This window comes from Boleophthalmus pectinirostris, unplaced genomic scaffold (assembly GCF_026225935.1).
Source record: "Boleophthalmus pectinirostris isolate CB_2022bp ecotype Guang Dong unplaced genomic scaffold, ASM2622593v1 HiC_scaffold_13, whole genome shotgun sequence".
Taxonomy (NCBI): Eukaryota; Metazoa; Chordata; class Actinopteri; order Gobiiformes; family Gobiidae; genus Boleophthalmus; species Boleophthalmus pectinirostris.
In genome coordinates this window covers 21,728,082-21,740,837 of record NW_026571036.1, presented here as the reverse complement: position 1 = coordinate 21,740,837, position 12,756 = coordinate 21,728,082, and the positions used below count along the sequence as shown (strand labels likewise).

The window sequence follows — 12,756 nt, the reverse complement described above, 5'->3', positions numbered from 1 at the left end:
CACTGTGTAACTTTCCTGGTGAAGGGTCTGCCAGTTGCTCATCTTCTTGTCTTCTTGTCTAATGCAATAACATCTTCATGGAGTCAAACGTGCAGATCCTTCAGCAGAAAAGTTACACAGTGCACCTTTAAATAAATTTAGACATATACAAACTTTATTGATCCACAAGGGAATAATTTGGATACAGTAGCTCACACATCACACTATATCATAATAACAAAGAGCAAAAATATTGTTGTTGTTGTAGTAGTAGCAGGATTCAGTAGGTTTCTGATTTGACCAGAGCAGTTCTCTTGTCATCTGTGAACAGTCTTTTAAATTTTCTCTCTGAGCTCTCCCTTCTCTGCTGCATGATGTGTCCTCTTTACTCATCATGCCATCTCTCTCCGTGCTGTCCTCCCCATCCCTCCCATATTCCTACCATCCTGTCCCATCCCATCCCGCCCACACCTCCCCTCCCCCCCCGGGCTCGTGAACGGGTCAACTACCCGCTGTGTGGTCTTTGCCCCCTGTGGTAGGTACTTTCATTCGCCCACCGACACCAAGGAGCTGCTCTACGATCCAGCGTCAGTCATGAACGGAGACACGTTGAAGTTCTGCCTGAAGGAGGCCTGGTGCAAGCTGTCCTTCTTCGTCCTGTCCTTCTTCTACTACCTGTATTGGTGAGCACGGGGGGAGGGGGGCGCTCGAGAGCCTCTGCTACTTCAGAGACATATGCAAAAGACAAAGGAATATCAGGATTTTATTTTATTTTTTTTTATCTGACTTTTTTTGTTTTGTTTTCAGTTGTACAAATCCTTTTTTTTTTTCTACTAATTTCTCATTCAATCCAGTTTTTATCAAGTTTATTTCAGTAGATAAATTCTAATAAATGGCAAAGGAGAAATTCACTTGTGTCAACTGGACAAAAGTTTTTTTGATCAAATACATTTCACAGCTCATCCAAGCTGTTTCTTCACTTCTGGTCAGATGCGGTGGACACTGCCTGAAGGGAGGAGCTAACAACACTGAAACTACTTTGAAGCTAACACACCTACTTGTTTACAGTTTCTGTTTGTGAGCTAGGTCTATTGAAAATTTAGCCTGATTCATCAGCTGGTTTCACTTCATGGAAACCGTCTAACCTCACAGCATTAGTATTCGTGCTCGACGGTAGACGGGTACTTTTTTTAATCTAACCAATCGCTGCTATTTGGTCGTGATGTATGTAATGCACCTGTAACAGGGCTAACTGGTATATTAAGCTTTTCCCAAATCCCATTGGAAAAGGGCAATAACATCTTTCCCCTTGATAAAATTCACCAAACATTCTCTTTGTTCCGGCTTTAAATCCTTGATCTCGGGAATCGTTGCCAACACAGAATATATGGCTCTTCGCTGATTGGCTGGTGCCCGGACTCACGCTTCCGGTGTTAGTGTATTCTGATTCCTGCCCTAGTTGCTGGAGAGAAATTAAATTGAGTGGAGGCACTACGTGGCGTCAGCCTGGTTATTGAACACTTGCACTAAGAGGGAACAGTGCCTGAATCATATTAGCATAATCATTCATCCCTCTGTGTTGTTAGCTCCTACCTTAAAGCAGATATAAGAAAGTGTCCATCATCAATCAGACCGGAAGTGAAGAAGCAGCTTGGATGAGCTGCAAAATGAATTTGATCAACAAAAAACAAAAAAACAACTTTTGTCCAGTTGACAGAATTGCATTTCTCTTTTGACACTGATTCTACCTGGACCACTGAGGGGATAGTAGAAGTATACATCATGTTTATTAGGCATCAGTATAAAATGAATCATACAGTAAAATACATCCCTCTTGGCTAATTAATAATTACAAAATTGTGTGCATTTATTTTTTTTATTTTATTTTTATTTTTTTCAATTTGCGACAGTTTACTAGTTTGAGTCTGGCATATGTTTTTGAAGTAGCTTGGGAGACCACTGCATGTTCCAACAGCCTGTTGTATGCTTATGAGATTTAAACTTAGCCATGAGAGCCAGCTGTGTCTTCTACCAAATGAAAATGTTTTCTTTCAGCACTGGAGAAGTCAGTGCAACTCTCTGAATAAAGTAACAATTTCTCAGACAGTCACATGCACAGGGACACACTGTAGGTTAGCTAGGACAGGCTCTTGTGCTAATGCATGTGATGTTGCGAGAATTTGATTCTTTACTTCATTGACAAGCACTAGCATAATACCAAAGCCCGAAGGATCCACGTGTCAGCACACATCTCTATGGCAACGTGCCTTTGGGCAATACACTGCTTGTGTTATTTTTGATGATGTTTATGATTTTGTGCATAACCATTGTTATTAACCACTCCGGACTCTTCTCTGTCATGTGGGGGCTGCAGTGTGTGGAACCTGGATATATCCCTCTAATAGATCTTATCAATGGATACACTTAAAGGTACAATTCTTATATATTTTTACGTTGTATGTTTCTTTGTTTTTAGTTGAAGTAGTGTATCGTCTTTGTCCGTATAGATTCTATATTTTCTTCAGTCAAGCTAATTTTACGGTCAGCCAATCACCTGCAAGTTGCTTAGCTGCAGACAGGTCAATACTGCCATCAAAAACGAACGAACATGTGAAGACCCAACAGCGCTCCCTCCTGGCATGGTGCAGCGGCACAATGTATTATCTACTGTTAGTGTAGTTTTGTTAAACTCATATCCATCTTCATACAAATGCTGTTTTATTTTCAGAATACTACCTTGCTAATTTTCAAAGTTTATCAAATAAGAAATTTGTACATTCAGAACTCAAGTACTGTGTAGGATAACAGGTACAACTGTTAGAAAGAAGCTGTATTAGCTGTGTTCTTTTTCTTCACATATTTTGTGTAATTTTGTCTGGGAGTGTTCTGTAAGGATTCTGGTGACAGTGTGCTTTCATCTCAAACTGAACCCATCTGGCTTCCTTCATCTCATTGCGCTGTGTGGCTTTTATTCAAGCGGTGTTTTCAATGTTTTACAGACAACTACAGCAGCTGCAGAGAAGAGCAGAGAGGTACTCCTGCTATAGTCTGTTCACTGTCAGTCCAGCCAAGATTTTCAAAGCCAAGGACATGAAATAGGAAACATGCAAGAAAAATACAAATATAAATATAAAACTTAACTAAGTAACTTTTCTAGAGTAGGTCTGTCACCTGCTTGTCTCCATGGAGATGTTAATGCTTTGGGTTTATGGCTACAATTTTTCACAGGGTGGCATTAACCTAATCTATCAACATGGAAACAACCAAGTGACCTCAACACAGCAACACAATAAAATCAAATGCATTATTTGAAGGTTTCTTTGAGCAATAAATGTTAAATAGGTTTAGTTTAATACTAGGCTGTGCACCTTTAATTAAAGGGCCCATATTATGTATGTATATTTAATCTATTATAATGTTTCCTCATAAAAAACATACACAGACTTGTGTTTAGTTTCATTCACACATGTTTAACACACAAACCCTGCATATTTATTCTGAGTTTTTCTCTCAAACAGAAAACTCTGTTCCACCTATAATACAGGAAGTGCTCCACTACGTTTTAAACTCCATACGCCTTACTCAGTGTACTCAGTGTTACTCAAACATGTATGAATGAAACAAAACACAACTTCAGGTATGTTTTTGATGGTGTAACAGCATTATAGCATGTCTTATTTCATTAAGATCAGACCTTTAGCTATCAACCTTGTATTCTTCAGCAGATTTTGATAGCTGGGTAAATCCTTTTGGACTGACAGTCAACGGGCCTAAACCCTGCTTCTTGGTCTTGTCTATTTTAACTTTTGCCTCCAGCTCTCCTTTTTCCAATTTTCCTTGAACACAGCATCACCTACTCGCCTGCCTCTGTGCCCTCAATATCCTTTCACCAGCACACTTGTATCCTTGTATCTCTCCACATGGACAATGCAGCTCTGAATTTCGTATCTGAGATCTACACAGCCCCAGCCCGTGCACGCTCCCTCTGCCCCCACACAAACACTGACCCCCTGAGCCTTAACAAAAGACAAGGTTGAGGGTAATTTCAGATCCTTTGTGTTGCTTGGTGAAGCCTGACCACTGCAGATGGATCAGCTAGAATCAGCCTCTAACTCTTGATTTTTGTCGTTTTGCAATAAGAATGAAACTGGGTCAGAACTGTTACATGCAGTCTCTGGCCCTGTTATTACCATGATTGCAGAGATTGAAACCATCCAGCCACAAGAAACATTATTTATATATTATTTATATTTCGCTTTTTTCTGATCTATGTTATAATGTTGTTTCCTTATCAAAAACATGCATATTTTCTCTCCAACTAAAAACACTCTCTTCCACCTTGTGATGTCATCTGGTAATACAGGAAGTCCTTCACTGTGTTTTTAAACCTTCACTAGAATCATAATTTAATTTCAGTTGTGGAATTGCCGATCTCTATTGAACCAAAGTTAAAAGGTAGCTGTTAACATGAAAACCACTGCTTCGTGACATCACAAGGTGGAGCAGAGCATTTTGAGCTTTGGAAATGTAGACAGACTAATAATAAATAATAATATGAAAGATAATTAGTTCCATTAGATTTTGAATTTTAATTGCCGTTGAATTTCTCACTTTGAATTTTTTAACTCTAAAAAAAAAGCATGTTTGAATTATTTTTATTCTGAAAGGCTGTTGATGAAATTTTAAGTGTACATTTTCAAAGTGTTTCAAATTATATATGTATGTATGTGTGTGTGTGTGTGTGTGTATATATATATATGTGTATATATATATATACATATATATATATATATATATATATATATATATATATATATATATATATATATATATATATATATATATATATATATATAAACAAACACAAATATTTTCAAACCCTCAAATTCAACAGTCAAAATTCAGAGTGTAAAATTCGCAGTGAAAAAATCGCAGCAAAAATCCAAGATGCCAAGGCAGAAGCAATCGATCCAAAGTGATGGGATCTTACTTGGTAACAAACAGGAAATGGTGCAGTGAAGCGATCTAATTGGTCAGATTTCACCTCATCAAAACCTCATCTCTTTTATTTTTTAAGTGTAAACTCCACCCACAGATGAGAACGGCCAATAGGAAAGAGGCTCTGTCCTCCTCATTCACACAGGATCGATTGATTCTGAATTTTGACTGTTGAATTTGAGGGCTTGAAAATGTATATTGTGTATTTTTTATTTTTATTTTGAATTAGAAACATATTGAAATGTACACTTAAAATTTCACCAACTAAAATTCAAAATAAATATCATTCAAACATCTTTTTTCATACTTAAAATATTCAACGTGAGAAATTCAGTGGTATTTAAAATTCAAATCTAATGGAACAAATTATGTTCCATATAATAAAGAGTTACTCATGTGTGAATGAAACAACTCTAGGCGTGTTTTTGATGAAGCAACATTATAATATGGTTAAAAGCTCACAAGAGTCCATTTTGCGTAATATAGGTCCTTGTGATTTTCATAATAATTCATTGGAAGTATTAAATACAATCTTTAATTTAAGGAGCTTCAGGTAGGACTTCTGTTCCTCAACATTAAAAAGAGGTGCTGGAGTAACTTGTGATTATAAGTATAGAAGATTGATCGATTATTTTAATTTAAGAGCAAAATAATGTTGCCAATTTGGTTTGAGGAATTTGAATATGTAAAAAAAACCTAAACTATTTGTCATTGTTATAACCAGGCTGTGTTCCCCACAACCCCGGCACTGTCCCCACCCCCTCTGTCTCTGAGCAATTGTTCAGACTGTAACCTTGTGTTCCAAACCATACCTTGGCATGCTCTGAAATGTGTGCTGTGTTTTAACTTGTACTTGTGTTTGTGATTACCTCAACCTCAAATTCAAATGACGCAAACAAAGGATGAAGTGATGGACAATTTTCACTTTTCAGTAGATTTTAGATTTAAGATGACTTGCATTTACACACAAAGGACTGATGAGACTTTCCTCCTGTTAAAAAGCATGCACCTAATTCACACTGTTTATGTGCTTTTTCTCAATTGTGCTACAGTGCACAAAGCCTATTGCAATTTGCATTTGGGCCAATTCAGCAGGATGCTTGAGGGCCAACAAGAATTGCTCTGAGATCCACAATTTGAACCCTTATGGTTATGTGCCAACTGTTAACACTGAGTTACAGATGAAAAAAACAAGAGGATTTTCACAATACAACTTTTATTACACTCCTCTTCTGTATTCAATAATGCAGAGGATTTCACCTTGATAACCTTTAGTGTGTGTGCAGCATAAGAAGTCCTCCAGTGGGGGTCTCATTAGAGCACTGTGATGTCCGCTCATTAACTGTAACACTGTGTCGTTGGAGACTCATTTACCTTCTAATGGTCACAGGTCTGTGCTCACAGCCTCTCCTCCACTGACACTGTCGTCATAGCAACATGCTCTAGATGCTGAAGTGTGGAGCGCTGAGAGACATGGTGATGCACTGCCCTAAAACTAAAGTACTGTGTCTTTAGAGCAGACCATAATACTGACTTGTGCTGGAAGCTTGGTCCACCGTTTTATACTCTTTTTTTCTGGACAATTCAATCAATAACTAAAATCAAATATAAACTGTTAAATTAAATTACACAAGCTAACACGCCAACACACTTGCTCTCATTTTAGGCTTTGATTACATGATAAATTATTAGTCAGTTGCCAAAACCCTATTGCAATTGTATGACTTTTGAATGTGGTTTGTGAGAGAGGCTGTTGGCATGTAGCCAGACTTACATCACCTAGTGCCTCCACTCAATTTCATTTGTCTCCAGCGACTAGGTCAGGAATCGGAATACACTAGATGGTTTGGTCTAGTTGTAGACCGCACACCGGACAATCATCGAAGAGTTGAACAAACCCGAGATGCAAACTGCAGACACTATCCTCCTTTGGATTTCCTTTGTCAAATACAAACTTTGCATTTTTTATTGCACCTTTAATTCACAAGTTCACCTCGCAGAAACAGCAATGATCGTTGACAGACATATTCACTCTCTACTTTCTTTGCTCTTGTGCCGGCAATTACTTGTACACCACTGAGCGTTTTAGCGCATTACGTAGAAAGTCACGACCAAATAGCAGCGATTGGTTAAATAAAAAGTAGCCTACCGTCGACCGAACAAATCCTAATGCTGCGAGGTCAGACAGTTTCCATGAAGTGAAACCGACTGATGAATCAGGCTAGTTGGTATGGATTGGCAGCCACTTTTTGTCAGTTAGTCCTAGGGTAGTTGTGGCAGAATTAGCATATCAAAATCAAGTGAAAGAATAATGGTTTTATATTCCACTGTTTGTCAAACTTGTAATATAAAACAGTTATTGTAATGTTTTCAACTTCTGGCTACCATTCGTTGTACCATGCCTGCCCTCTGCACTCATTAAATATGAATGGTTGAATTGAATAATTTGTGTGGCACCTGAGATGGGTCTTAACGACAGCTGTGATTGGTTGCCTGCTGTTCTTCACACATTCTGGGGTCATGCTGAGAGCGCCCCCCTCTGGCCTGGCAATTAAATATTAATATTACGTGGTTAGGTTTAACAAGAGGAGTGATACAGATTATGTAAATAACAAAGCACTATGTCTAATTGTCAGGATATTTATTTTATTTAAAAATCCAGAGATTCCAGTGGTATTATTTCTAGTTTGTGTGTATAAACAAGCAATTGAACTGTTTTTATAGATTAATGTCATTGTTAGCTTTACCTGGAAACATGTCTCTCCTTTCAAATTTCAATTTCTGTTACTTTCATCCAGGTTTTTGTATCCAGGTTTCCTTTGTTTATTCTGGCATTTGTTTAACAGTACAATAACACCATGTACTTGTCCAAATATGACAATATATTATGGGAATAGTATTGGTCCAAGTACTGAGCCTTGTGGTATTCCATTGCTGAATATTGACAATTCCTAATATATATGAACATAAAGGTACAATTTACAAAAACTAATGCATTATGCTAAAATCAGTCTGTTTATCTCACAACATTTTGTTTAAAAAAGAATAATTATATAGAATGCAGTTTTAAGAATTTACAGCTGTCTTGTTTTGATGGAGACCCTGGACTCGGAGCCTCCTGATCTGTGCTAGCCGCTCATTCTGCACATGCTCATTGCCTCACATGGGTCATCAGCTTGACTTTTTATTTTGCATTTTCACTGGTGCTTCTTTTTCTTCCCAACTAAAGGTTTAAACATGCCAGGAAGGACGATTGTTCTTAGATTTTTAGGCCTTGGTAAAAGCCTAAAAATGTAAAATGATCAATTTGAAGTGAAGACGCAAGATGAATTGAAAACATGTTTACATTTTAGGACATGTTTTTATTTTTTAAGCATTTTTATGTAGACAGCTTTGAATTAGAACACATTTAAAACATTATGCATTTAAACCAACATAATTTAATTGGAAAAGGTTACTATGAAATATTTAATTTGTTTTGACAGCTGTAGTGTATAGAAAAGCAAACATAAGCAGCCTTGGCTCACAATAATTTTTTTATATATTTTTTAGCTCAGATCAGCATTCTATTAGCAATGGGGGTGAGAAACAGTTAAATCTACACAGAAAACACCATGGCACATTTTGACAGCTTTCACCATGCTATGGCGGTCTATTGACTCCTTTGTTTGTTCTTGTATTCTTGCAGTATGGTCTACGCCTTGGTTACCTCATCATAACAACTGACCAATCAGCAAGCAGGAGACGACACCTCCGAGCCAATCAAACTGCAGTAGTCTCAATGTAGAGACCAGCTCAAAAACATTGCACTGATCTGGTCTGAGGTCCCTCTCGGCTGCTCCGCTGTACATAGGAACTGAAGAACAGTTTGTAATGGGTCTGGAGACTGTATCAGACTTGATCATCACTGCCTGGTTAGTACCACTCACTCTGGCACAGTGCTCTGGAGCCAGTAGCAGAGCCGGGGAGCACACGGTAGCGTTTGCACAGTTTGTCTCAGGCACAGTTTCGGTGAAGCACTGCCCGATCGCACAAGTCCCGCCCCCCACTGCTCAAGCCCCACCCACCCTCCTGCCGCGCCTCGCCTCCTGTAGCTTCAGCGAGACCGGCCGCATGGAGCACACTGTACAGAGGGATCCAACTGATGTGAGGGGCGTTCTGGACCACCTCCCACCCTGACACATGACTGACTCCCCAGTCTGTGGATTTTTCTTAACATAGATATTATATAGATATGAATGGCTTTGTGATGTGAACATTTTTGTGTATTCTTTAAAAAAGGCATTCTGTACTTCAGTCCCATTTCCACAAAGCTAAAATTGTATGGTAACTGAAGATTTCTAATCTTGCTTTGAGGATTTTATAAATAACCTCTTTTCTTTGAGGATTCCTGTCCAGATGTCCCCTGTCATTATTGGGAACTATACGCTTCCCCCACGTCTGCTGTAGCATTTGAGTTGCCCTGTCAAACTCTTGTAACAAAGTGAATATTGATGATGCAGGTAATGGCTATGTCCAGTGAATTGTGTGTTGGAAGCTCTAATTTGCTCTGAACAAGGTTGACACCGGTGTCAGATACATCACGATGTTATTGACACATTCAGTTCTAAGCAGCAGGTATGTTTCACTTCTGACAGAAGTCAGACCAGACACCAATGGAGAGAAATATAGAAAAAGACTCTGGCAACACCTGAGACATGTTTATCTCTAAATAATCATGCTTATTGTGAGTGTGACTCTGCTCATGCTACACACATGTGAGATAAAGAGGGAACTTCTGCAGCAACAGCTCAAACCCTGTGGACTCTGTAGAAGACTTCCAAATGAGCCATATTTCTTATGACTTGGTGGAAATGGGGCTGGTGGTATGATCTACTGCAGGTGTGGCCTTCCCTCTGACATGGACTGACATCACAAACGTTATATTTATCACATTATCACATGTGCTGTTATCAATAATGAGGTTGATTTACTCATGTTTATGACTTACACTTAATAATTCTCCACAAATACTTGAGGTAAGCTGTAACCTGTGATGATGCCAGACATAGTGCATTTATACGGGCAACCATTCTGTATTGTCCATGTGATGAGGAGTTCGTCTGCAGGGCTGACCTCAGTAGAATCATACAGGAAATGCCTCACTGTTGTTGTCCTTGTGTCATTTCATTGTGACAGACTTTTCTAAAACTACAGATTTCCAAAACAAAACCTGGTGATGATTTTCTAGACAAGCACATTCTTTGCACAAATAGTATCTTTGATCTTGCACTGTACCGGCAATATTGGGTTATTTATTATTCTACGGTAAAGGTAAAGGTCTTCCAATATTCAGAACTGTCAATCCCCTTTTGACACAGGGAAGCAGTATGAATCTTTTATAGAAAAAATGGACCAAATGTCTTCATTCATATTTAAAGATGTTATTTATTTTTGCTTTATGTGAACTAATGTGGACTTGCCATCATGTTTTAGTCTTTTTTTTTTTCTTCTACGGAAAGGAACGTCAAGAAGGAGGACCTAGAATTACCAAATTGAAGACTGTAGCATGCTTCTTTAAACCAACGTGAGCTCCACCAGCTTCAGTGTGGACACAACACTTACAGATTGGCAGCACTTAGCAAAGTCTGTTTATTCTACTGAGCATTTGAGTTATCCTGGAAATCAGTAACTTGAATTGTCATAATTTCTTAAAACCTCTGGTTGCTGAAAACTATATTTAAATACTGTATTTTATTCCTTGCACCACCTGTAATAGCAGCAGAGTGGTGCAAGTCCCAATTCTTTATTTTTCTGAATGAAATCTAAGTTATAGACATCTTCTCTGTCCCAAGAACCTGTTTTGATCCTTATTGTGTATGTGCCCAGCACATTTACATTTAGATATTGTTTATGAAATAAAACATTTAAAAAATGAACTTTCAACTTGGCCTGTGAGTATAACTTTAAAACCCATCTTTCATTATAAGTTCCATATTGTAATATATAACTTTTGAGGGATCTTGCTTAGCCTCAGATGTTCCACAGCATGGTATGAAAGTTATTCTCTACCCTGTCCTTATTCAATTACAGGTGTTTTATTGTTTAAATACATCAATTAATTAATAAAAAATCCTTGAAAAACATGCATTCTCACAATGGGCTGAGTCACCTCTCCAGAGATCTGACCTATAACTTACCTATAACATCACCTGCTGGTTCCCATGGAGATAAATAAGTTTAGCACAATACTGTGGAAAATTCCAGGCTCAGCAATACAAGCTGGTGGCAATCCTTCACCATAACAGATACACAGTACATAGCTACATCTTCTTTTAAATACTTGATTACATTACTCTTTTGATTTATTTTTTCTATAATTTGAGGATCATATTTTAATGCTTTAACATGTCTGTGCTAAACTTTCTGGGAGCCTTTTGCAGCCTAGTTGTATGACCAGACCAGGGCCTGCTATAAATTATCTGGCACAGTTAAGAAGCAGTTCTCTGCCAAAATGGGAGGATGAAAGATGGCCACTTCAGCCTCACAAATAACACAGGCTTTTCGCGATGCCCCCTTCACAAACACAGCCAAAAATATTCCACTCTTTTGGCAGGAGTCATTGAAGCTTTCTATGAATTGGCTCCAGCTCCAGGTTTGTGTGCATTGTGTGTATGAGCTTTGACTTAGAGCAGTGATAACCTGCACTGCCCAGAAGCACTTTGTCATATTGATACACACTCTCTGACTGTGTCTTTGAAATGTCTTTGAAACCACTTTTGTCAACTCTATTATCATTTCAGGGACGGTTAAAAACATCTTACCTTAGGCTACTTTTGTTACTCAGAAACTACACAAGCACAATATCCAGGATTTGTGAGTTAAACATGTGTGAATGAAACAAAATACCACTCCAGGTCTGTTTTTGATGAAGACTGTATAATATAGATAACAAAATAGTGAAATATTGGCTCTTTAAAGGACAAAAACATGAGTTTTCAACAGTGTATAGCCTACTTTAAATAAGAGATAGGAGAACTCGTGATTAGGCTTCTAGAAGATCTCCCTCTGGTGGTTAATTTGTTTGGCACACTATAAATGAAAGTCTATGTCTGCCTTACAGCTCAGTTCTGTACAGTGGAAGTTTAAAGATCGAAAAGGGTCCACATCTTTGAAGGACATGGATTAAAAAAAACACCTCCCGAATGGATTTTCCTTGTGCTTGTAGACTACAGTAGCAGCTGTTATGACTGACCCTGGTGAATGGGGCAGGTTGTGGGGGGTAGGTTGTGGGGGGCAGGTTGGGAGCAGATGCAGGTTGTCTGTGGGAGAGCTCATTTCCACGTTGACTTCCTCTCCACGCCGTGCTGACCTTCTACACTGTGGCATTAAACACACACACACACATGTTCACTCACTCACACACACGAAATTCCCGCTCGTGTGTGTCCTTTACTTCACAGCAGCATCACACACTAGTTTATAAAGTGTACTCGCCTGCACATCCGGGAGCCCTATATTGTCTGCAGGTGGGACACATACAAAAGAGGTGCTTAAATGTGACAGGTCAGATCTTTTGAGGAATGAAAGTGCCTATAATTGAATAGGCCTTACTTTAAGGAACACTAACTTTGGTGTGTGCTATGGTTTACACTGAAGTTTAAACCATAGCATTCTCCACAGAGATAGATACGTTGTGTGCCATACTGTTGAATATTATAGATTAAGGAAGAACATATGGAAACAAACAAGAGAAGGCGCTCCTCAAAGCCATATAGTCCTGTTTCTGGAGATGTAAAC

General features: G+C 38.5%; 1 protein-coding gene across 1 annotated transcript in view; it reads left to right on the top strand.

Annotated features, from left to right (window-relative positions):
* cnih3 (cornichon family AMPA receptor auxiliary protein 3) overlaps window positions 1-2,381 on the top strand; it is a 68,111-nt gene extending 65,730 nt beyond the window's left edge. Inside the window, exons 6-7 of the mRNA XM_020925048.2 lie at window positions 519-662; window positions 2,354-2,381. Coding sequence (XP_020780707.1) covers window positions 519-662; window positions 2,354-2,381 — 172 coding nt within the window. The remainder of the gene's footprint in view (window positions 1-518; window positions 663-2,353) is intronic.
* Window positions 2,382-12,756: the final 10,375 nt, after the last annotated feature.